This window comes from Mizuhopecten yessoensis, unplaced genomic scaffold (assembly GCF_002113885.1).
Source record: "Mizuhopecten yessoensis strain PY_sf001 unplaced genomic scaffold, ASM211388v2 scaffold10641, whole genome shotgun sequence".
In the NCBI taxonomy this organism is placed as follows: Eukaryota; Metazoa; Mollusca; class Bivalvia; order Pectinida; family Pectinidae; genus Mizuhopecten; species Mizuhopecten yessoensis.
Genome location: NW_018408648.1, coordinates 186,338 through 214,230, shown reverse-complemented (window position 1 = coordinate 214,230; position 27,893 = coordinate 186,338). Strand labels below are relative to the sequence as shown.

Here is a 27,893-nt window from a genome sequence, read left to right as displayed (position 1 = left end):
TCCCAACCGAGAGGCGGGGTCTGACACGGTTATACGGTTGTGATATGGAAACAATCTAAAGTATTCAGCACTGCAATGCATATTTCACTGGATCACTGAACATTCTGAGGTCAACGACGTGAGATACAGGGACTTCGGCGTCTCATCCAACGGAGTGTTCGTTTACCTAAAGACGTCGGAGAGGTTTTTATTATCTAGTGCATAAAGCGAAATCGAGCTCTTAACAAATCATTCAATTGGATGAGACGTCTAAAACTCTTATAGAAGAAAATAGTGCCTCTGCGATCAGATTCTCAAATATCTGCATTAAAAGGTAAGTGAATCTATCCATTCCTACTGATATGTGTGATGTATGGTATTACAGGCCCACGCAATGTTCATTTGTGTCATTTGCTATTTAGTATGGTAATTTGCTGTTGCGCGGGTTGTACAATTGGTATATCTTAAGCAATGATATGGATATTTAGAGAAAAAATGAATCATGTTGGGTCGAATAACAATGTAGATGAAAGTTCTGGAAAAAAAAAGATGGCGTCGGCACAGGTGAGAGTCGTAATACCTGGGATTTATGTTATATGTGTGTAATATCTGCCGTTTACCCTAATAAATATAATTAATATGTATGTGGTTTATATGAATTTGACAAAACTCTTAAATGGTCGTGTGAACGAAGATGTTATCGGAGATTACAGGTGTTATGAAAAAGGAGAAGTAGGTCACCTGATTGTGTTGTATTGGATATTGTATTTTGATATTTGAAATGGGCACGCTTCGTGTGTATTTACCTGTACTGACGACTTGTCACGCTCTATCGCGCATGTAGTGACACCTGTTTACTGCATACTTCCCACCTCTTACAAAAGAAAAGAAATAAAACACTTGCTGCTACTTCTCAATGCCCACTCTGGAAACAGTCACCAGTTTCTGCAGACTGCACACTTAATCCCCTTTCATGGCCAATCATGATCACATGACTATGAAAGGGGATGGCGTACACTGGCCTGTAACAGAAGTACATGTAGAAAAAAGTGGAGATAACAACTGTCAAGTGAAAAATACATTGGAGAAAACATAATTTTTTTACAATGTAATTTTATTTTCCTGGTCTGCTTTTTTTTCAGTACAACATATTTTACACATTTTGGGACTGTAATTTCCAAAACGTCATCAGCATTCGATAGTGGAACATTCTCCTTTACGTCTGACAAATGATCATGAGTAGCTTTGTCCTGTGGAGCTGAGATTGTTTCAGTCCTCTCTACTTTTCTTGGAGGCTGAAGAGCATTAGAAACATTTGTCAACAGTGATTCTGGCGGTCTTTTATACTGCTTAACAGCATCACTGCAGTGCCCACTTCTTGCAGTTATTTCTTAGCCACTAAAACCGTCATTGTATAAGGAGGTACAGCAGTACACCCTTCCGGAATGGTTGGTGATATTCCTACCACTTGTGTCGATGTTTACATCAGCAAACAATATTCTGCATGTATTTACACCTATAGGTTGAGATGAAAATCTTGGTGGTCCCTTGTAGAATGTAAGAGGACGGCGATAAATGGGTCCTGATGGAGGTATATGTTTTAGGTATTGCTCAAATAGTTCCGCAATGTCTCTGGGGTTGGTAGGGTCTGAATGTTGCACGTTACATTTTGGTTCAACACGCCGAAGGGAATGACCACCCGACAATAATGAGAAAAGAAGACTGATTTGGAATTACTTAATTTTAAACCACACTAAGATGTGTGATGTAGAAAGTGGAGCGGTAGGTAAAATGTGTAATATTTAAAGTCATACCTGCACAGCCTTGGATACTCTCTCCTGATATGTCAGTGTCTTTCTCCCTGCTGAATCGGTATGAACCGTGTGTACTGTTCTGCGTCCACATTCCTATGTCCGGACATGTCCCTGAATCCAAAAACCTTGCAGTAACAATTGTGTCCGGCACATCCAAATTTCAGATCCTTAACTAATATATCAGTAATATCCATTGGAACAATAGAAATTTCCTCCAGCAATACAGAGGGATTGGCGTTTCTTGCCTCAGCCCAGGTCTTAAACACGATAATTGCAAAAGTATTGTTATTGTTGGTACTGTTGCTGAACAGGCTGTTTGTATATATTTTTCCGACACAGGGGCAGCCTTTTGGTTTGTTTTTACCTTTATCATCCTCTCCAAAGTAACGATTTTTTGTACTGATATCCATTGTATCAGAATATTTTTGTGATGGTTCTAATAGAAAATTCCCCAAATCATCATCATCCGATAAAACACTTGTATACATTATGAGGGATACACTCAGACTGGGCTATTGAGAATAAAAACAAACTTACCTGGTTCTGATAAGTACTCACTCACACAGGTACATACAAATTATCTCCAGTGTAGGGTAGGTAAAAAGATTGTCCAGGTGAACATTTTTTACTCAATATTTTCTGTCGCTCGGGAGTTATTACACCCTCGCTTCGCTCGGGTGTAATAAATTCCTTGTTACTCGAGAACCATGCAATAACCTTTACATACAGCCTGATCATACAATACTCCGTCGGGGTGGCGTACGGAGAATCAACGGCAACGCGAATATAGGACTGAGAAATTCAGTATGACCTACTTAAACACGGCGATTAATGCAAACGATGAAAGTATGACCTCTACCTAAATAGACAGAGGCATTCATGAACATATAAGTAAAATCGCCGGCTCGCTTGACAGATCTACATTTAAAGACAAATTAAAGGAGGTATATAATGACGAAATCGATGATCTCTTGAATGTACGCCAGTCATTATACAATACTTTTGTTTGTTTGTTTGTTTGATTTTGTTTAACGTCCTATTAACAGCTAAGGTCGTTTAAGGACGGCCTCCCCTGCGTGCAAGATGCATGCGTGTAGTGTATGTGTGTGTATTTTGGGAGGCTGCGATATGTTCGTGTTTGTCTCCTTGTGATAGCGCGAAACTGATGCCGACTTTATAGTGCTACCTCACTGAAACATTCTGCCGAAGACACCCAGCAGGACGCCCCACCCGGTCACATTATACTGACAACGGGCGAACCAGTCGTCCCACTCCTAATTTGCTGAGCGTTAAGCAGGAGTATAAACTACCATTTTTAAAGACTTTGGTATGTCTCGGCCAGGGGACAGAACCCAAAGCCTTCCTCACAGGGGCGAACGCTCAACAAATGGCCAAAAGTGAGGCATTGTCAAGGGAGACATTATACAATACAGCCGTGAGTAAATATCAATCAACTCCAAGGGGAACGCTCGTGAATCGCAGACATGGTAGGGCCGTGACATTAGTACAAAAACTCCGGGATGACGTATATCTTCTGTTCCATTATGTCCAAAGCCACGACATTAAGGGAGTTCTGTGCTGCAGAGACAGACATAAGAAAGTAGACCTTAACACAACACAAGGCCAGCATAATGATAGCACACAACAATGCAAAAGCGACGTATCACAATTCAACTCGGGAACACACTTACGCGCCGAAAATGGAGGATTTGAATCTGCACAACGACATATCAGACCTGAAGCAGACCTGTTTGAACTTATCATTGGTATGTGCAGTGAAATGTTGGATTGTCTCGAATATCTTGCTCAAGATTCTTAAATAGAGATACCCGATAAAAAGATAAAAAAAATATACCCGACAGAACACCGCGTGCATCGCCTCATTCTGAAAATGGTTTAGTTTGGTTTAATTTTGTTTAACGTCCCAATAACAACTAAGGTCATTGAAGGACGTGCCTCTATGTGTGTAATGTATGCGTGCTTGCGTGTGTGTATACAGGAGACAGGCGATGTTCGTGTGTTTGTCTCCTTATGATAACGCAGATCTGATGCTGATGACTTTATAGTGCTATCTCACTAAAATACCATGCCAAAGGCGCCCAGCACAGCATTCCGCCCAGCCACATTATACTGACAACGAGTGAAACAGTTGTTGCCTTTCTCCTAAATGCTGAACGTTAAGCAGGGAGTAACAACATATAGAGGACACCAAAGCAAATCCCCAATTCTGCAGGGGGTTCCTCATTAGTCTCCTCCTACGATACATGCAGTGGATAACAGCAGGTGTATTCTTTTCACGATTCCCCACCTGCAGGGGTTCTCATTCTGAAAACATCGACGATATAGTAATCGATATCGATTCGTCATCCTCAACTGAACAAGTCTTACCTGCTATTCCTCAACGCGCACATAGTGACAAGAAAAACACTGATAGACAATAAGACAGTTCAGTCAAAATCGGAAAAGCGCGGTCTTCCGACATCTAACAAAGAAGCATTTACCGACAAAGTTCGTACTCCACTCGGATATGATTCTTATGCAGCTGCTATAAAACATGGTAAGCCTTTCTCTCGACAAACAAAGAAAGATTCTTCTGCAAAACTTGCAAATCAAAGTTACATTTTACAAGATGTGCAACGTAGACAAAGAACAAAAAGACTTCTGATATCGAGAATTAAGGGAAATGGTTCAAGTGATGAAGTGCTTAACTCGATCATTTCTTTGTCAGAATCTTAAAGCTCCGGGTAACCGAAGATCCTAATTATACAGCATGTCTGAATGCTCATGAAAGTGACTACGAAGCCGCAATAGAAAAGAACTTCTGGCCAGAAGGTGTTCTTGTTAGAGACTGGTATGAGCGTACGGGTATGCGTGATTCCCGAAAAAGATACAACGACAATCAAGCACGTTATTACGATGACAAAGAGGTTAACGAACGCAGAAGTTATTGGCGGGAATAATACGAAACAGACAATTCATCAAGGTGGAATGACTACAGTTATGACTGCGATTAGAACAGTTAAACTTATTCTACTGATGTCAATCAGTATGAATATTCAGTCATGGAACATGCGCGTGGCTATGCACGGTATGCGACACACTTGAAAACTTGGATATCGATGCCGGAACAAGTTGGGTTCTTGTACACAATCAATGACAATTTCAAGGTTTTCGGTAGGCACGATAATAGGATCCATGCTAGATACTGTAGAGGTTTTGGCGGGGTAGCTATAATGTGGAACAAACGGCTACGCGTTTCACCGCTGCTTCAAGATGGGAACGACGGGATCGTTGGTCTTTGTGTGAAAACAGATAACTCTTATATTAATTAGGGGTGACCGGGGCAAGTTCGGCCCATTTCTGGGAAGTGTCGCTCCACATCCGTAATGCGTTTTTGAACATTCTTAAACTTTTCCTGTCGGAAGATCGGATGGCCGAACGAGCCCGGCCATGGGGTAAGTTCGGGCAGGCATTCGGGTAAGTTCGGCACCTATTGGAACCAGCTTAATAATGACGTCATAAGGCATGCAACGTCATATTTTACCGCAAGGTTTACGACATTTTATGTGTTACATGGGCCGAACTTGCAACGGGCCCAAATTGATATTTCAACTAGAACTGTAACCCAAAGGCTAACTCATACCCCCGCTCCTATATAAACCAGAACTGTAGGCTAAAATCTAAGTAAGGTAAAACATTGCAAAGCAATCTATAGTCTCCCACCAGTAATGATTTCCTTATTCACTGAGCTGTACACTTATTTAAATTTGCACAACAAATAACAAACAATGTAAGATAAATTCTGAGAATGTATTAACAAGTCTGCAGATAGGGGGTGCTTATCACCTGCAGCAGTACCTCCCTTGGAACTAATGGAGAATAGCCGATAAACTATTGACCTCGTAGTGCTGAAGAGGAGAGCGCTGAAAAGCTGTGGCCAATAACCCGGTTCGGACATGGACTTTGGCGACTGTTACTGACCCAAAGCTCATAACAAACTCGCCCTAAACGGAAACACACTTAAATCCCATGTGAAAGGTAGGAATATAGTACCTCTTTTTAGATATACTCGCCCTAAAAGGGGGTACACACTGATGTTCTGATTAAAGAAGCACACTGTGAAAGGATGAGGGGTGCGAATGCACCGACAGTAGCTATCTGATTGCCAGCGTCCCAGCACCTTGATAAGGTGATCGGGGACATCAGACTGTGCGGAGGTAGTCGCGGCTCCTATACGAAAAGAATGGCCACTGTACAAAGTGTGATAGAGGCTCAATCGATCCAAGGTCTGTCGTTACTTGTTGTTGTAGACCTCTTTACCTTGGTGCATGACACGAGGCCGTCCTTTTTATCAGTCTGACTATCTACTTTCCTGTTGTTGGCTTTGTGGTTGATGTTTACTTGAGGATGCACAGTTCAGAACGAGGGGGCAAAACTAAACTCTTTAGTTTGGCTCAGGTTGCTACATAACTTCGGCTGTTACACTTAAATCCTTAGCATATGGTGGTGTAGAGTTGGTTGTCTCTAATTACCCAGTTGACCTTAATGCCTAGCTGATGTAGGAGGGCTGACGCCCTGGCGGCGAATGCCTAATGATATTGATAGAAAATAGGGCCCGAGTATGAAAGTGCCAGTTATACAATATCACGTTCATATACATCCAATTCTTGGCGACGATTAGGGTAATGTTCACAAAGGATGTTACGATATATAGAACCGATTGTATCGAATGCTATCATAGGCAGGTAGTAATAATAAAACAAGGTTCACACCCTTACCTTCAAGGATCTTTTGGCGGACAGCAGGTGGTACTATTTCTACAGCAGGTACATACTCTGATGATATACCTGTCTGCTGTAGGAGGTGGCCGTGTGGAAGTGATACCAGTCCACCATTTGGACTGATATCTGGTCGGCTGGTTGATGGAACTACAGTTTCTTCAGTGTTCTGTGTTTGTGAGGTCAGCATCGGGCCATGACCTGACGCGGCCATAGCTGGACCCACTGTGTTGACGTAAAGTCTATTGTTCCTACATTCTCCTTGTAGAATTGAATTAGCATTGTATTGCTAAACCCATTGGGTGGTGCTATGCTCAGTCTGAGTAACTTGGACCGAAGTTCACTTACAGTCCAGTTTTCAGGTTTATGCATATCTCATGCATGTTCTGCAGTCATGTGATTCATAGATTTAGGGTCCCAAAGTCAATATTACTCGTTACTCTTGTGTTGTCGTTTGCTCTTCGTTTACGACCCCGGGGCTGACCACGCCCGCGACCAGACATAACCACGCTTAGACACTAGAATGATTTAATCCTATTGTTTGTGATAATGTAATAAGCTTAGGCAGCCTTTTTCAAAGGTGACATGTATAAGTCTCTTGGAGGCCAGGAAAGAAACAGTGTTTTTGTACTATGACTGTATAGCTTGACCATTAGAAAATCACTGGGCAGTTGGCTAGACATTTTAGAACAAAGAACACTTGTCATGTGACCACGCTAGGTCCTTGGATTTGATCTCATACTCTTTCCCTTATCAGTAAGAAACCAATATCCAATATAGCACATGTAAATTAGGCAAAGAGGGGAGATCCTTTGTTTACTGTGTTGCTGTCAGGACAGTGGGGTTATGGGAGGTCAGAATGCCAAGATGACTTTTCTGAGAGATAAGAATAATCTTGACCCCTGCATTATTACAGTAACTGGTTGTCATTTCTATGATCGGTGATCATGACCTGCAAATAGGGGAGAGGGTTTGTGATAAGACCGTCTAGAACCCAGATGACTCCGTGAATTAATGTTTATGGTGACAGGGAACCGATGGACCATATATACATTATAGACTACATCTGCTCAGATGTTTACTTAAAATGAGATAAAAGCAGATGAATAGCAGACCCCTTCTATGCTGTGCAAACCTGCCTAATATTTCATATTATAATTTATTATATAGGTGAATGACATCCTTTCTGTACTCTCTCCCAATGACAAAACATACTTGCGAACCATATTTTGTTAGGAAAATTTGTTAGGACAAGGAATTTTCAACAAAGGGCCATAACTCTATGAAAGAGGATTGAAAAAAAATACCTGGATGCACAACATCAGGGGGTAGTTATCATATCTGGAAACTTTCGTTGAAATTGGCCCCGTTGGTTTGGAGGAGTTGTCCAGACAAGGATTTTTTAACAGATGGCAATAACTTTGTCAAACATAAGTCAAAATGAAAAACGAATACTTGGATGCACAACTTCAGGTGGTATTTATCATATCTTAAAAGTTTCGTTAAAATCGATCCATAACTTTAGAAGGAGTAATCCGAACAAACGTTACAGGATTTGTTCAACAAACGACCATAACTTCGTCAAAAAGGGTCAGAATGAAACAATGGATGCACAACTTCATGTGGTAGTTGAAAACCACCGAAAAAAAGACCCATGTGTTTATTCATTGAAGACATTCAAGAGATTAAGTTTGAATGTAAGTAACGCTACTAACAACAGGTGTAGATTCTCTCGGAACTACGGATGGGACCCACAAGATGCGCATAGCTGAAATACCAGGCAAACACAAAACAAGATGACAAATGTTATAAGGACAGTATAGGTGAGTTTGACAGAAGCTATGCTAATGACGCACAGATTTACATGGTCATCAAACCACAGGGCAGTCGGGATATAATTTCAGAAAATCTGGAAGCTTGTCTGACAGATATCTGTACTCGGATGAAAGCCAACATGCTAAAGCTTAATCCTTTCCCCAAAATGTCAGCAAAAATGTCTCTCCAGCTAAAGGTCGGTGCCAGAACTTTTAAGACTGTCCCAGCTGTTAAAAACAAAAAAGGGTATACTTTGATAGTTCACTGAACACTGAGAAACATGTAAACGATTTTGCCAAATCCTGTAACTACCAGATCAGGAACATCGGCTGTATCCGGCAGTTAAAACTGCAGATGCATGCAAGATTTTGGTGCATAAACTTGCTACCTCTCGGTTGGATTACGGTAACGCCCTTCTCTGTGGTATATCTTACAAACTAACTAGTCGTCTGCAGAGGATCCCGAACACTGCAGCATGGCTGGTTACTCGTAGTCAAGAGAGAGAGAGAGAGAGAGAGAGAGAGAGAGAGAGAGAGAGAGAGAGATGTTGTGGAATAGCTTTTCAATCTGCTATTAGAAAGTCAACTACCCTGGCCAAATTCAAGCAGGACATCAAAACTCACCGCTTCATGTCTGCATTATTGACTATTTGAACAGACGTCATGTAAATACCACCCTTTATTTATTCGTTTATGAACTCATTGAGATGATTATCACTATTATAACTAATACTATTATCTATATGTTGTAAAGCACTTTAGAGTAATTTTACATATTGTGTAGGGTGCTATACAAATGTTGTATATTATTATTATTATTATTATTATTATTATTATAAGCCTGAAGAACTGATCATTCAGGGCATTGCAACTTATTCGTCTTTAATTCAATGGGCCACTCCACGTACACCGACAAGGTTTGTTTATGAGACAATGACCTTGGATATGTGCAGCATGCCATCCGGGAGGCCATTGACATCTAGCTGTACGAGCCGACCTTCATCCCAGATAGGGGGCTATTACCTTATCCCAGGGATATGTGTATCTGTAGGTCACACAACTACGTTGCGTGAATGCCTATGGTATAATTAAGAGTTGAAAAAAGCAGCAGAAATTCATTAAAAATATATGTTATTGGGCAGCACGAACCAACTTCCGGGTAGTTATCATTAATGGATTTGCGTTCATATCTGTGCATGTCTCTCCATAATAACATTTTCAATACAAATTCCTATCTTTTAAAGCTTGTGATGCATTTTGTTACATTATATGTCATATACGCTCGATCAGGAAAGGACATTTCTTGACTTTATTAAACGGTATGTATGGATTTTTCATCCCAACAAATATGTTTTTAAAATTTAAAATGTAAAAGAAAATGTCTAAAAATGTTTTGCTAAATTGACTTCAATTGCATATATAAAAAACACTCCTAACAAAATGAAAGTTAATAGCTAATACTGTCCACGCTATATATATTGAAAGCGCGTGCTTACTCTAGAATTTAGAGGAGGACAATTTTAACACAATGTTGATGTTCGAACAGAGAGTAACATATCTAGTAGATGGCCATTTTCCATTGTTGTACATGTATATCTGGGTCATTAGAGGATTATCAATCGCATATCCTCAGATCTATTAATATATGTATTTACTTAAAAACAAGAACTTTAAGATCTTGAAACTAAATACAGAGTACATCAAATGGTTTCCCGTTGATAAACAAAAATCAATTCATCCATCTTCATGCGTAAAGTATTAATGATATAACACGAAAAACAATTAATTATTCTGAATATTTGTTATCATTTTTGTTTTGGTTTACTTTTGTTTTCTTTTTTTTTCTTGCCTATTTTTCATTCTTAGAACTGCCTAATTAAGAAAATGACCCTGTTTCAGATAAGGGGAGTTGTTAAGAACACGAGGACGTTAAAATTACTTTTCATTGTGGTGTAGTACCACAGTTTTTGCGTTCATTGATAAACCATGCGCTCTTATGATGATATATCGGTGGTAAATGTTTTATGGCATATATTTCACTACCGCTAAAGCATTTTTATTTTTTAATAAGAAGCGCGCTTAGCCCCACTGTTATAGAACTAAAATGTCACAGTTGATTTGCTACTCTACTTCTCTATTAATTGAACTTGAATTTCAAGACTGATTTACTCTAGTACTCCTGCTGTTTATAGGGTATGTGGTTCATAACAACATTTGCATGAAGCTTAGATATGGCGTTGTTTGCTGAAATGATGGTCAACCAATTCACCCCTGAAGACACATTTGAACTGTTCCAATTCTAAGCTTAGAATAGTTCATTTTGAGGGATGAATGAGTTAAGTTGACCCAGACTCATACAAGAGACAAGCAGATGACCAGGTTGCAGGCAGCAAGAGAATGAATTGAAGATATAATCCACTGAGCTGAATACTATGTACTCACCTATTTTACCATCCTATACTGTCGAAAAGGGCGTAAAAGACATAGGTTTAACTAAGGCGAAAATTGCGATGTGTACCGGATAGTTTAAAGGATAGTATCCTGATAAAACAAGAAAATGAAACAAAGCTGCTGGACACCGGATCTTTAGACGAAAAACACTTACTGAGAGTGCAACAGCCATGAAGAACAGATGCTGCACACTATAATGTATTCTTCAAACATTAAAGGCATACATTTTAATGTTCAGCATTTTCTGTCTACGGTAAATAGCCTCACATGTAGCTCTATTGTCACTCAATGATTTCTCCAATGCACGAAAATGTACAATATCTACTGCATATTTAAATGTCATCCATTCGGTAATTATGTCATTTTAGAGATAAGATACCGTACATGATGTACGAAAAATATAATGTATACCTGCCGCATTTTCACAAAAAAATGTTTTTAATGAACTTTTAAATAAATTATTAGCTGTATTATTTGTTAAAGGTTCAGAATTTGAATTTTACGTTAAATGTTAATATCTAGTGATGGAAACTTGTCAAAGAAGTTGTTACCTCTGTTATATAGGAGTCGTTAAAAGTAGTGTGTATATGTTATTAGTTCCAAAGATGTAAGGGTAATAATTTTGTACGTTATAGTCCGGTGTGCGGAGTCTCCGCCACCGGACCCAAATTTAGTTCTCTTTCACGCGCACTGCAAATGGAGATTGCCACGGTAGTCTGTCCTCAGGTAATTTTGGGTTGTTTGACTATGTAAATATGTTAATAACGACTGAATGTAGCCTTGGTATATAGTAAATACGTTAACTGTTTAATGTTGTCGTGGTTATCTGTTGGTTTAGCAGAAACGGTGTATTACGACCGTAACAGAAATTGGGGGCTCGTCCGGGATAGAACGATTAGAGTGACCGACGTGTCACGCGGAGTAAACAAACTTTTGAGCAATTTACTGCTAAACCAACCGACTACCATGGCAAGTGCGCCTTTTTTAAGTCTCCCAGTGTCGAAGACTATAAGAATTTAAAGAAAAGGGATGTATTCGCTATTGCCAAACACTACGTTGGACGTAAAACAGTCTATGAGGAAACAAAGTATTACGAATATTCTGGTAGAGTATTTAGTAGAAGAGGAACTTCTAGATAACACTGCTTAAAAATTGATTGTTGACAATACAACCGAGAATTACAAAATACGGGAGTTGGAACTCCAATATCAGCGGGAAAGGGAAGAGAGAGAGAACAGGACAGAATGAAAGAGGAACGTGAATTGCGACTGAAAGAAAGGGAGTTGGAACTACAATTTGAAAGGGATCAGAGATACCATGATTTTAAGTTAAAAGAGTTAGAATTAATAAATCAATCTAACCTTGCCCCAAGGCTTGCTGGTGCCAATTATTTTGATGCTGCTAAAAATATCAGGATTGTTCCTCGCTTCCAAGAAAAAGAGGTTGATAGATATTTCCAACATTTTGAGAAAGTTGCACTCAGTATGAAGTGGCCCAAAGATGTTTAGACATTGTTACTTCAGACTGTGCTTATTGGGAAAGTTAGAGAAATATATATCTGGAATGCCTGTTACTGATGGCGGGGATTTTGAGTTGGTGAAGAGCGCCATTTTAAAGGCGTATGAATTGGTACCAGAGGCCTAAAGGCAGAGGTTCCGAAACTTCCAGAAGGAAACTGAGCAAACGCATGTGGAGTTTGCGCGAGAGAATGAGAGACTGTTTGATAGGTGGTTGGACTCTAACACTGTTGATAACCAGTATAGCAGGTTAAGGGAGCTGGTCATTTTAGAGGAATTTAAGAACTGCTTACACTCGGACATCAAAACGCACTTAGCAGAGCATAAAGTTGACAACTTGGGGGAAGCATCTAGTTTGGCGGATGAGTATTCCCTTACTCATAAACTGAGTTCGGGTAAAGGTCCACAGGGTCCGACCGGTTGTAAAACCCCTCCTTCCCAAAACAGTGGTTTTCGTGATTATGTCCCATCTAGCATTGGTAGTATGGATAACACCTAGGGGCCGCAGATGAAAGTCTACAATTCTGATAATCATAGACCGGGGTCTATCCTGGTGTGCGGGCATTGTAAGAAGAAAGGTCACATCATGTCAGATTGTTGGTCGTTGAAGAGAATAGAGGAAAAGAAGAGTCAAGCTCTCCCTCATGCCCGTTCTGTTAAAACCCCAAAGAAGTCATGTGTTGAGTTAGAGGGAATGCAATCTCAGTCTGAGAAAGTGATGAGTAGTTTCCACTCCTGCTTAACGCTCAGCAAATTAGGAGTGGGACGACTGGTTCGCCCCCGTTGTCAGTATATTGTGACCTGGTGGGGTGTCCTGCTGGGTGTCTTTGGCAAGATGTTTAAGTGAGGTAGCACTATAAAGTCGGCATCAATTCCGCGCTGTCACAAGGAGACAAACTCGAACATATCGCAGCCTCCCAAAATACACACTCATACACTACACGCAGGTATCTTGCACGCAGGGGAGACCGTCCTTAAATGACCTCAGCTGTTAATAGGACGTTAAACAAAATAAAACCAAACCAAATGTTAAGCTTAGGGCATGATATCCCCATGGCTGGGCACTTAAGAGTTAACAAGACTTACCATCGCATTTTGACTCACTTTTATTGGCCCAAGCTAAAGAAAGACCTAGCGAATCACTGCAAGTCGTGTCACATCTGTCAGATTGTGGGCAAGCCCAATTAAAAGGTTCCTGTAGCTTCACTCCATCCAAGTATTCTATAAAAACACGCTCCGCTATAACGTCAATTTTCTTGTTGTAATTACAAATTTGTTTTAAACCGGTGTAGTTATGTAAATACCATAATGTATGTTGCAAAAGTGGAACAAAACAGCCACTTGTTTGCCGTCGCTTCATCTGAACGTTTTACTTAAAATCATTACAGTAAAGATACCGTTCCATTATGATTGGATAATACTAAGAATGATCTATTTACTTGTGTAGATATAAAATTTTGTATATCTTGACTGCAGTGAAAATAAAATATTTTACAAACGACGAACTCATGATATTTCACTGGTAAAATGTAATACAGAGATACATTCTAGGGGTTAATTAATATATTTTGACAGATAGGAAGCGGCCTCAATTTCCAAGAAGCCCTCACGCATGGGGAAGCACCAGAAATGGACAAAATGTTTACAAACTCTGCGACGCGTCGCGTCGCTTAGGGGTTTGAACAAACATATCCATGACCATTTAATAACGTCAAATGTCTCGGTCAGCTATATTTACTTGTCCTGACATTGTTTTCTTTAAATACAAAAACACATCCCAAGCATTTTCATAAAAAATGAAATACACTGTATGATACTAACAACTATAGTTAAATATAAAGAAAAACATGTGGTCGGGCAGGTGCTCCCTTACCTTTTTACGTCCGATCGGATAAATAAAAACCGGCCGCCTTGGTTAAAGGCGAACATGCTATACACTGCGCCACACAACAACCGAACCATAAATATCATAAATATACAATAAATGTATTTTTACTTTAACTCCATTCAATTGCTATAAACCATCCCTGTCAGGTGATTACAATAATGATTAATTAAAGTGGTTTTTTTTTTAATAAACTATAGATTAACAATTTAATTGTTATATAAAACCATTTTAAATTGAAAAGGAATACTTTAGTACGCCTTTTTGATATTCCAAGCACAACTGTTCCTATAAAATGTTCAGTTTATATTTGTTCAACAGGCTTACTGAAGATTAATTCAGAACCAATGGGCGAATTCGAGATGGATGAACTGTCTGCTACCAGGAATCAAGGTAACACAGCAGAAGTTATCACTACACCAGAAAACGGTTTGCTACCGGAAGTCGAGAAGATTACAGTAGAGTATGAAGATATGCCAAAGAGGTTGCTATTCAATGTTTCTGATCGGACACCATTTCACATGGCTATTTTCTGTGCCTTCCAGGTAATAACAGCCTTACGTAAAACATGTAAAATACCATGTAAATGACGGCTAATTTGGATATTTTCTTTTCTTTTTATCACGTTTCCTGTTTTCTGTTCCTTTTATGTATTTACGAATCTAACTTTCGTATCTGTTCTTGTAATACTAGTAATACAGACTGTAAAGAAAACAGTTGCTTTGAGATTCATCACAGATCACTATTTTCTCCCACAATTACTACAGGTTTTTCTCACTAGCGACTCATTAGATAAATTTGCAACTTGGATATGATTTCATTGGTCGATATTTAAATTTTGTCGTTACATACAAATACTTTGCGACCTCTTCTTCCATTGTGATGTAAATAGTCGTAGCGAGTGGCCCACAAAAATAATATATATACTAGTATATATATTTCCATGTTAAAAGTACAATATTTTAGATGAAGAATCTGAACTTTATGGTAGGAAAAGATGCACAAACATTAATTGTTCAAGTGAGTTGATGAAATGGATTACTTGGTCGTAGATGTGTTTTGTTGGTGAATAGACATCTATGATTCTTTCTATTTTAAAAATGAGAAATGTTAAATACCTTCTTTGGATAGAAAATCAATGAAGACTTCTACCTCGATTTGGAAACATACCGAATAATTCTTGGCTTGCTGTCATAGCATATTTTGTCCTTTTAGTATATTTTGTCTTTTCAGCAAGTTTTGATAGTGTTGTCAGGATCGTTAGCCGTATCGTCGTTCGTGGCGGACGCAGCATGTGCTGATGAGTTCCCAGACATAAAGGCAGACCTGCTCAGCTCCGCTATGTTTATGAGTGGCCTCACAACTCTCCTTATGGTTTTGATTGGTTTCAGGTAATTCGTATTCGTGCTATAAATCCATTACATTATGACAATAGTTATTTTTCTGATTGCTCTTGAAACAGCTTATTAACGAAGATTTTCTGACCGAGAGATCGATCAGAAAACATGTTTCGATATCTATACCAACAGTTGAATGGATATACACGATTTCGACTTTCCTTTCCTGAACTTTACCTTTTTTGATAGCAACAACCCTAAACCCCATATTTACTGTATTCACAGGCCGCAGTCGGTAATGTCCTGTTTTTTTCTGTTCAAGGATAATAGTAAAATAAAATGTTATGTAATTTAGTAGCAATAATGATATACAACATGTGTATAGCGCCCTTTATAATTTGTAAAATTACTCTGAAGCGCTTTACAACATATATGGATAATATTATTAGTAATAATTGATAAACAAAAAGGCATGCAAATTACCATTATACGTTAAGTAAGAAGATAATCATGTGAACATGAATATAAATGAATATAAAGGGTGGTGTGTACATAACGTCTGTTTTACAATCCCAAACACAACTATCAGAAACTGTCGGTGTATATTGAGGATATTTTATGGTTTCCCATTGAATACTATATATGTGTTTCATAAATCAGTTAGAATATCAATATTCATCAACGAGTGTGAAGCACGAATGAAAATACCGGAGTTTCCTGCAATACAAGTCATGTGTTCTTACTTGCATGCTTGATTTTACGCGAAAAAATATTTAAAATTTATATTTAAAATTTATATTTGTCTATGATGCTCATTTTTTCAGGCTGATTTGTAAATTTGCAATTATTAAATTTATTCTATCCGCACTCAGCACGCTGTTTATGACCTTAAACCCCACCTGATTCATTGCAAATTACGAATGGTTTCGTAAGGGGTAATGGTGTTTGTTCAACGTGTGATGATGAGTATTTTATGCTGTCTTCCTCTATTAATTTTTGTTTTCACGTCATTGTTTATTGTTAAGCGCTTGTCGAATTGAAGTTTGTGGGTTTTCAAACACTAATCTGAACAGACAAAAAAAGACAACTGTGCACAACGTCAGAAAAGATAAAATGGACAGGCGTCCGTGAAATGAATATAAAATCATCACGAAACAAATATCTACCTGCACAAAAGTACTACTTTAAAAGAAATTGTAAACGTCTTGAATAATTTAGGACTAGGGGAACATGGGTAGATAAGAAAGACATTATTGTTACATTTAACGTGAAAGATTAAATGTAACAAAAATTGTTGATACATCATAGTGGAATATATAACTCGAGATACCAATTTGTTGGTAAAACAATCACACCATGCCGAAGCGGCTTTCATTAATGTTTGTTTGATTGTTTGTTTAATGACCCCTGGACATATATGGTAATTTAGGGCCAGATAAAAATCATTGATATCGGGCGACTATTTGAGGAATAAAAATTAAAATAATATTTAAAAAAAACTTATAGTTTAAGTTTAGCAGCAGGACTGACTTAGAAAGTCGAAATAGTGCAAAGGGGTAAATGCATTCGTTTTAAATTTACCGATATTACACTGGGGTTAAAATCTATATACGGCAGGTTTATGTTGGTTTGCTGGCAGTTTTATTAATATTTTCCTCAAAATTTTCTCAATATTTTTTAAATTATTTTGAAAATATATATCCAAGTTCTTTTCTTCGCCATAACACATACGTATTTACTTCGCCAGGTTGCCCGTGTTTCAAGGATCATGTGCTGACTATGTTATACCTTTGATGGCAATACGATCGCTCAATAAGGATTTATGTCATATTCCAGGTAGGTCATTTTTACATTTTAATATATTACATTGTTTCATATAATACTAATGAATTAATTTTCATACATGGCAAAAAAAAAAACCAGTTATATTTTATGTAAGGTAATGTTACATTACTTGATTGGACAGAATCTTAAGTGTAAATGAAAATATTGCACCAGGCACTGAAGATAAATAAAAAACAATCAAAAAGCTAGAAAGCTTTGTCATCAACCACTGTTTATAACGTTTGTCGCAAATCTTACTGGCCCAAGGATCATTAAACGATTATAAGTCTAAAAGTCTCCTAAATTTTAACTTAGAAAACACAAATAAGGTCATGAAAAATAGAAAGAAATAAAACTTTAATTTTATAAATCACAATTGAACCTTTTTTTAACTTGCACTTAACAGCTTCAAGAATGTATCATGATCCCGGGGCCTGATGCCAATAATAGTGTTTGTTCACGAATATGTTTCTTTTCTTAGATTCACAGATTATTGCTCATAACAACCTTACTATATCAAATGGTAGTTATATTCCAATAAATGAAACAATGAACATTGTTGATCTGAAGAGGGAACTTGCATTTTCTAAGCTTCAAGAGGTAAGACATATTTTGTTATAACTGTTTTCTTTTTAGATTGTACTGAAGGTATTCCATGTAACAATGTATCATATGTTTTGTTAATATTTTCTTCCGGTATCTTATTTGTTGGTGAGTGGAGAGATGGTATTTCCAAATACAAGTGTAAAATAGGAGATTATTAAAATGTTATTTCACTACTGTGAAGTCAGAGAAAACGCTATATCTTCACATGCGATGATAAACGTTGCTATAGTGATTTATTTTTGAACACAATAAGAAAGTTATTATCTTACAATGTAAGTGAATCAAAGCTGCATAGTTTTTTGCACATCTCAAAGCATTTACATTAGTGCCTGGTAGATTACATTCGTAAGCAATTCGTACCTGACAAAACATAATTATATAGCGAAGCCTTATTGACAAATATGACGTCATGAGAATATAATACAAAATGTTATATCATTAATACAAAAGGAACAATTGATCAAATCACACATAATTAGTTAATATCAAACCTACGCGATAAATAAGCAATGTAATTCACATGATCACATTTATGACATTTATACAAATCTGACATAAACTTTTCTTTGCAACTTCTCTTTTGCAAGATGTTGTGGTATTGAAACTAACAAATGTGCAATTCTTATTATTTAATGATGACGTTACAGTAAACTCCTTGATACCACAATCCTTTAACGCTTTAGATTATATTTACACTGTAGGTAGATAATGCAATCGGGTTAAAACACATATTTTTCCAGTAACTCTATTTTGAAACTTTTTTTACTTTCGTTTTCCTACATGAGAATTCCATACAAATCTTATTTTGCAATAGATATATTTATAGAATCACTTTATAGAATCAAAAACAAAATTCATTTTTTTTTGTCATCGATGAAAGTTACGTTTATCTTTCTATAAAGAAAGGACAATGCTTTAAGTCGGAAAGCATTAATAGAACTCTTGTCTTTTAGATTGTTGCAGGTGCAGAGACACTTTTGTACTTCAAATAAGTTTATGATAACAAATTGCAATATTAATGCTTATATTTCCTATAAATAACGACTTGATCGTTCTAACAAATGCATATGAAGTCTAAATGTTATTCATCTAGTTATAACATAACGAATATATCTTAACTATTCCTCTAATAACATCAACGTATTTTATAGTTTCAGGGTTGTCTGATCCTGGTGGGTGTGATTCATTGTCTTGTCGGGTTGACGGGTACAGTTGGGTTCCTCCTCCGGTTTGTCGGACCAATCACCATAGTACCTACTATATTACTCACCGGTATATTTCTGTCCAGAGCGACCGCCAAATTTTCAAAAGCTCACTGGGGTATATCTAGTGTGTAAGTAAATATACTTATCATTGATGTTTATGTTTAAAACAACAGGGCAATTTGTCTAAACCGAATACTAGAGTTTCAGCTTTGGTTCTTTTTTTGAACTGATTAATGCAATTTACATTTGTGTCATATTTGCTATTCTTAAGAGACAAAGAACGTACCAGTAATTATTGCATAGAATGAAAACAAAGTAAAGGGGTCATACTTTTGTATAGGATTGAGCCTACTGAGTTCTGTACAACAAAATCTAAACCTATGGAGGATATGTCTGTTCATTCAAGACGGCTTATCAGACTCTATTGGAAAACTCTTATATTGCCAAACACAAGGCTTGCCGAGTATTCGGCATCTTAAGAATCTCTCCGTTAGGGTTTATATTTCACATCTCACCTCAAGGTGGTCAAATATTTCTTTTCTTTTACCATGTTTACCCTGTACTATACATAACGCAATGTTGATGTTACAGATTAATTGCTTTGTTAAAGGGCGTGCACGCATGGTTTACGTAACGTCACACAATTGTTTCCCCTGTCTCAACTCTAGGATGTGATAAGGATATCTCACACCGGGAAATGTGTAGATACATCTATCCAGGAGAAGAGAAAAGTATATCTCACATCAGAAAAAAGTGTAGATACATCTGTCCAGGGGACCAGGTGAAGAAAAACGGAAATTGCGAATTGATCTGAATACTGTTCTGTTTATAAAGTGGTTCAATGTATTTGTTATTACGTCGTGTTGTGATTCGGTTTGTAACGCTCTAGATCTCTATATTGGTGAAACTTGCAATTAGAAATCTCCTGGACACAATATATAAAAACTATGCTTGTGTATTCTTATCAAACGAATTTTTGTTATTAACAATAAATGCAATCACAACTTTGTGAATAGGTTTTGGAGATCATACAAAACACATTAATCGTTATTTGTTGCAGTTAAGTTCAGTGTTCAAATGTTATTTGATGTATATTTTGATTCATTATCAAATTGATATCAAGATATTCATGTTTGACATTTTTATATATATCCAACATGGGATGATTAAGCCTGTGTTTTTGTTGTGCTTTGCTTATTTTGTTCTTAATCTGAATCACTAAAACTTTACAAGCAATGTATGGATCTGAAGCGATTTATAACAAAATACACTTTTGTGTTTGAGCAACATTTGTCTCGTCAAAACGTGGATAACCCAAGTAATTTGGATGACACGTTTGCCATGCATTCATATCACAACAAAATATCTTCGGAATCATTAGTCGTGCTTTGTTTCTTGGAACAAAACCATTATTTTACTGCTGTATATGTGTCATGGTAAACTATGTCACTTGTGATAAATATTCTTGCAAAAAGAAAACAAAAGTTTGATGACTTTGTTATACATTTAGAAACCTTTTTCAAGTGTCATTACTTTTACCATCTCAATGTATTCCTGTAGTCAAGTTAGTTTTGATTAAATGTATTTGATATTTTTTAGGGATACAATTGACAATGTAGCGCAGTAGTAAACTTAATCAAAGGCACATGAACAAATGGGTGTACTTTGTGATATTTTACACTTTTTAATATTTTGCAGTTATATTTTGTTGAGAACAAATTCATAGCTTTAAAAAAAGGATAAGATTACAATGTAATACAAATAAATCTGGAATATTTTTCAACTTCATCGAATGAGGCTTTTTAGGGCTTGCTGAACACTACGTGAAAAAAGCTTTCCGTTAATAGAACATACTGCATTTACTCCAATTAGGACGGCCGGGACAGCAATACTGTTATCACTTTACCTTGGAAACAAGAAGATGCCTTGTCCAGCATGGTCCAAAGCAAGAGGTTTTTACTGGTACTGGTATCCTTTTCATCAAGTGTTTTCGGTGATTACTTATTTGCTTTCATTTTGCTTTCCTTCAACCTATCGTAAGGACTCGTGACTATTTTACTGTCATGTTTTACTGTATGTACTCCTTATTATTATCAACATTCATCGGTATTTTGAATGCTAGCTCCTTAACACATATCGTTATTATTCATTCGTTTTGGAATGATAATTGTTTTCCTGGAAGGATAATAATGCCTTATTTCTATTGATCTTGTTTTGTAATTATATACGGTTTAACTCTTCACAGCAGGACAGTGGTATCATTAAATTTGTTAGTAAGGCTCTTGTTGTTCTTTCAAAACTAAATGCCTTTTTATATCTTGGTTGCATGTTGCTCTATGTAATCTTCTTATATTAGCTTTTGGTACGTTGATATTTAACCTGCCCTCAATTTCCGTTAATAGATGCTATACGGTTGTGTTGACTTAAAACACTGGGTCTCAGAACTTACGTTTTTTTGTTTATACCTATTCCTTTTTTGTGTTGATAAAGACAATGGACATTATGTTGTTAGTGGCCTTTTGTATTGGATTTAAATTAATTTCTTTTCAACCTTCACGGACACCTTACCTTAATTTTATTGTCCATCTAATTCGAGTGTTGTCATTTTCAACTGTACTAAACAGGTTATGTTAAAAATTATCAATCTACAGCCTACAGTAATCGAACACATGCTCTAAATTTTGGGTTTTCCGCACTTGTGATTCTATTGTGAATATGAAGCAATAAATATATAAAGCGATTCTCTCTGTTTGAGTGGGTATTCGTAACCCACGAGGTCATGTACCCACGATATGTTGTTTTGTCGGGAAACCACGGAATTCGGGCCGCAAGAAAATATCTTATTTTACAGTATGTTGTCATTTTAATTACCTGGTCCCCTTGCTGTGCTGTTGGTGTATACAGTTTGTCTTACATTTTAATTTCTCTTTTGTTTTTGTTTTTTGTTTGTCTGTCAACTTAATCAGTTTAACAAAATGTCTCTTGTCTATTGCAGATGTTTACTGTCTTTATTTATATGCTGTCGTATTGTCATCAAATTTACAGCAAGCTTCTGTAATGACAGTAAAACAATATACGTATATAAAAATATATAGTATATGATTATGAGTTTCCATTCCCGACAAGATCTATGAAACGAATAAAAGGAATCATTTGCGCAGTATTCAGTTAAGCTAAATAGTGTCATTTCAAATAATATCTGTGAGAGTCTCGTACAAAATAAAAACGAATCCGAGAATGTTTTCCCAAAGAAATAATGAAGGATTACTGCAAATCAAAATTAACGTGTTTCGCCATTTAAAGCAAAATTGCATGCTATTTGGCGTATCAGTGATTATTCCAGCAATCAATGGATAAGTAAATATGTCAACCATTTATGTTTTGTTTACATATTTCAGATTTTGATCGGTATATTGGTTGGATGGGGGATGTCGGCCATCATGACTGTGACAGGAGCATTGACGAACGATCCGGATAATTCTCAATACATGGCGCGTATTGATGCACGATCAGGGATCATTACTACGGCTACCTGGTTCAAAATGCCTTATCCAAGTTTGTATTGTTAAAGGAATATGTTACCTTACTGCTATTGGTATCTCCATTTCAAAAGAGTTCCGTTCAATAAACCTGCAGTTGAGGGACGATAACTGTATTTGATTATTTCAAGTTTATAACTTTGATCTTATTTATTTTCATGATAGCCGATTGTATGTTGAAACGTTCAGACTAATACCTCACTCATATAATATTCAGAGATTTCTTAATTAGGAAATATTAACCATTCTAAGGGATATGATTTGTTTTTAATCAGAATTCCCTTGTACAATGTAGTATGCAACGTAAGTGATTCATTAGCCAGGCTGTTGTTTTAATTGATTTAGGCATTGCCAAAAATAGTTCGTGTAACAAACGAAAAGGATGTTCACATATTAATTATAGCTTGTTTGATGTTTACAGATAGGTTCGGGCCGCCAACTTTTAATGCTGGTATTTTCATCGCATTCCTTATCGCCACGGTCACTTCAATCCTTGACTCCATCGGCGATTACTACGCATGTGCGAGAGTGTGTAACGTGCCACCTCCACCACGACATGCCGTCAACCGGGGGATTGCCGTCGAGGGGTTTGGTAGTATTCTTTCCGGGTTATTTGGTTGTGGTCACGCAACTACCACTTCCGGCGGAAACATCGGGGCTTTAGGAGTAACAGGGGTGAATTATACTTTTGTTTCATCGATGGGAATGTAAATAAATGAACATTTATAATTTATATGTCATGAGCTAATAAGGATAAATTCCATTTACTTTTGTTAAAGGCTGTTCATTGTTTTTTTTTATTAAACTCATCATGATGCCTTTTTATTTCGTTATCCGTACCTGCGATTGCATTTCAAAGCGGGGACTTGACGTTGATTTTACAAACAGGGTGTCGACGATTTTATAAGCAAAAGAGATTAACTCTTCCGGAAGACTTGGTCTTATTACCTATGTTATTTGGTAAGGGTAAGCTATTAATCTTTCCTTTTTTATAGTTTGCCCATGTTCAATTATTCGGAGTTCGATTTATCATTTTGTTTGCACTTTGGTATTCTCTTGTTGTATTGTCTATGCATTCCGTGTTATTTTTCTATATTTTGTTCTTATATAATGAACAGACTCTGTTCATCCTCATGGTTGTTTAGGTCTCAAGCGAGGTAACCACAAAAAATCATCAGACTTACGAGTGTAAACTTTGTATGATTACAGGTAGCTAGTCGAGATGTGTTTTGGTGGGTGTCCTTGATCTACATCGTGTTCGGTCTCGTTGGGAAGGTCTCGGCTGTCTTCATTACCATTCCAGTACCTGTCCTAGGTGGCGCCATGATAATAATGTTCGGAATGTTAAACGGTATCATACTCTCTAATCTGCAAGTAGTGTCTCTATCCTCCACTCGAAACCTAGCAATCATCGGGACGGCTCTGCTTGTAGGTTTGATGGTACCTTATTGGCTGGAGGCCTTTCCCGACGACCTCAACACAGGTATTTATACATTTATCTCAAATAGGTTGCCATATTGCTGATCCTTTTTCTACAAATTTTTGTCTATAGATTAACTTTCACACAATTCAGCACAATATAGGGTCATCCACGAGTTAAAGGCAGTGCATTAATTTGTATGATTGTATTAACCACTTTTGCTGTAAAATGTTCTTTTTGTTCATATCAGGCTATAATGTGTTCTGTTATTATATCAGTAATATCAGGCTATATTGTGTTCTGTTATTATATCTGTAATATCAGGCTATAATGTCTTCTGTTAGTATATCTGTAATATCAGGCTATAATGTCTTCTGTTAGTATATCTGTAATATCAGGCTAGAATGTGTTCTGTTATTATATCTTTAATATCAGGCTATAATGTGTTCTGTTATTAGATATCTGTAATATCAGGCTATAATGTGTTCTGTTAGTATATCTGTAATATCAGGCTAGAATGTGTTCTGTTATTATATCAGTAATATCAGGCTATATTGTGTTCTGTTATTATATCTGTAATACCAGGCTATAATGTGTTCTGTTATTAGATATCTGTAATATCAGGCTATAATGTCTTCTGTTAGTATATCTGTAATATCAGGCTAGAATGTGTTCTGTTATTATATCTTTAATATCAGGCTATAATGTGTTCTGTTAGTATATCTGTAATATCAGGCTAGAATGTGTTCTGTTATTATATATGTAATATCAGGCTATAATGTGTTCTGTTAGTATATCTGTAATATCAGGCTATAATGTGTTCTGTTATTATATCTAATGTCAGGCGTTTAACTGTTTTGTTATTATATCTGTTATATCAGGCGTTGATCTGTTTTGATACTGTATTTGTTATATCAGACGTTCATCTGTTTTGTTATTATATCTATTATATAGGGAGTCCTTATTACGACAACATTTTGAAATCTCTTCTTGTCAATCCGAATTTGTGTGGAGGAATACTTGCCTGTTTTCTAGACAACACCGTACCAGGTGAGTTCACGTTTACCACATGCAATGTGGACAAGAAAGTATGAGGCAGTTTCTTTTTACAATGTAAGAATGACAACAAGTAAAATGGACAAAGTAGTATCAGGCAATTTCACGTAACGATGTGATAATAACCACAAAAGTACAGTGTACAACGCAGTATTAGGTAGTTTCTCGTTATATAGTTAGAATGACAACATTCACAGTATAAAGTAGTTTGTCGTTACAACGTGTGACTTAACAAAGCAGTATTACTAGTGTCTCTTTATGACATGTGACTTATCAAAGCAGTATTACATAGTGTATCTTTATAACATGTGACTTAACAAAGCAGTATTACTAGTATCTCTTTATAAAGTGTGACTTAACAAAGCATTATTACTAGTGACTTTATAACATGTGACTTAACAAAGCAGTATTACTAGTGTCTCTTTATAACGTGTGACTTAACAAAGCAGTATTACCAGTGTCTCTTTATGACACGTGTCTTAAAAAAGCAGTATTACTAGTGTCTCTTTATAACATGTGACTTAACAACGCAGTATTACCAGTGTCTCTTTATGACATGTGTCTTAAAAAACAGTATTACTAGTGTCTCTTTATAACGTGTGACTTAACAAAGCAGGATTATGTAGTGTCTCTTTATAACGTATTACTTAACAAAGCAGTATTACTAGTGTCTCTTTATAACATGTGACTAAACAAAGCAGTATTACTAGTATCTCTTTATAACTTGTGATTTAACAAAGCAGTATTACTACTGTCTTTATAACATGTGACTTAACAAAGCAGTATTACTAGTGTCTTTATAACATGTGACTTAACAAAGTAGTATTACGTAGTGTCTCTTTATAATGTGTGACTTAACAAAGCAGTATTAGGTAGTGTCTCGTTATGACATGTGACGTAACAAAGCAGTATTAGGTAGTTTCTCTTTACAATGTCAGAATGACTACATTCAAAGTCACAACAGAACGCTTTATAGGATCAGATTGATCATTTGCTCTACATATTGAACATTTGAGCTTTCGATTTTAATTCAGCTTGACATCGTATACATTTAACTAATGTATATTGACTCTGGTTACAATGCCAAGCTGACTCCATCTATACATGTAACAGTCAACTATTACCTCGCATGGTTGATAGTCAGGTTACTTCATCCATTATTTTAAAACAGACGTTGAAATCATGGAAAGGTGAAGGATCTGCACATGAATTTAACCACCTTGGTGACATGACCTACCTTTTTATATTTGGTGTGTTGATATTTCCCTCAATATGCCATACCTTTTGGTAATGTATTCAATATAGCTTAATAAGTTCATTCATCAAGATGAATTCTATAAATCAAATTGTATATTACCCAGGTACATTGGATGAGCGAGGTATAACAGCATGGCGGAATCCAAGCAAGGGAGACAACTTGTTCCAGTATAGTGAAGGACTAGAGGTGTACAACCCTATTATACCAAAAACGTGGATGAAGTCAAGAGTCATGAAATACATTCCGTTTTTTCCGTATGAGTCGAAACAGGCGGTCAACATCAATAGCCATATTGAGTAAACATCTTTAAAAACATGTAGTTTTTCGTAAATTCGAATTTGGACATTTCGACCAATATTTTAACAATCCCGGACTTGTCTGTAAAAGTAGACATAATAATAGTGTATCCAAGAATATCTATAGAAAGGTAGAGTATAGCACACATAATAATAGGGTATCTAAGAATATCTATAGAAAGATGTAGTATAGCACACATAATAATAGGGAATCCAAGAATATCTATAGAAAGATAGAGTATAGCACACATAATAATAGGGTATCCAGGAATATCTATAGAAACATAGAGTATAGCACACATAATAACAGGGTATCCAGGAATATCTAAAGAAAGATAGAGTATAGCACACATAATAATAGGGTATCTAAGAATATCTATAGAAGGATGTAGTATAGCACACATAATAATAGTGTATCCAAAAATATCTAAAGAAAGATAGAGTATAGCACACATAATAATAGGGTATCCAAGAATATCCATAGAAAGATAGGGTATAGCACACAGATTCAAACTTGTTTTGGGCCGATGTTAACAGTTTGCCTGTTATGTTTATATAAATTATTGTCTAAAAATACTTGTCGTTTTAGAAATGTTTTGTTTTCAGCAACTTTATTCAATAAATTCTACTGAATTGGAAAAAAAATGTGCTGATTTAGTCAACAAATTCAAAGAGAACTGTCTCATTTGAAGCATATCAACTAATCTGATTGGGAACCTGCACTCCTCCCGCGCTCAGTATTCTAATGTCTGAAAACGGAATCTGATAAATCTCAACTTAGCACGGTTAAAGAAAAATTGACTCCAGAAGCAGTTGTGTATTTTTTCAAATGAATATTTAGCATTCGGAGAGACAAAAACGGTCAGATAGAAACAAAGACAGGGAGATAAGTTTATCGAAAGTGGGCGATTCTAAGTGGTTAGACATATTTTTGTTTAAAGTTTGAAATGCACCTGTTTAACATTTGTTAGGGAATGCAACACAGTTCCCTAGTTTTATTGGTTTTGAGTTCAAATAATGTTTTTTTTTTGTCACTACGACATATTTTTCAACATTTAGATACCCCGTTGGATTCTTCATATTGTACCTTTATTACATGAATATATTGATTAAT

At 36.5% G+C, this 27,893-nt stretch overlaps 1 protein-coding gene across 1 annotated transcript; it reads left to right on the top strand.

The window, feature by feature from the left end:
• Positions 1–27,377, top strand: LOC110461603 (solute carrier family 23 member 2-like). Its single transcript, XM_021515143.1, has 12 exons — positions 1–313; positions 14,560–14,783; positions 15,472–15,629; positions 17,323–17,411; positions 17,881–17,999; positions 19,157–19,338; positions 21,083–21,203; positions 22,609–22,765; positions 23,171–23,424; positions 23,959–24,232; positions 25,124–25,219; positions 26,587–27,377. Exons 2-12 carry the CDS (start codon positions 14,586–14,588, stop codon positions 26,781–26,783), a joined length of 1,845 nt encoding a protein of 614 aa, XP_021370818.1. The 5' UTR covers positions 1–313; positions 14,560–14,585; the 3' UTR covers positions 26,784–27,377.
• Positions 27,378–27,893: the final 516 nt, after the last annotated feature.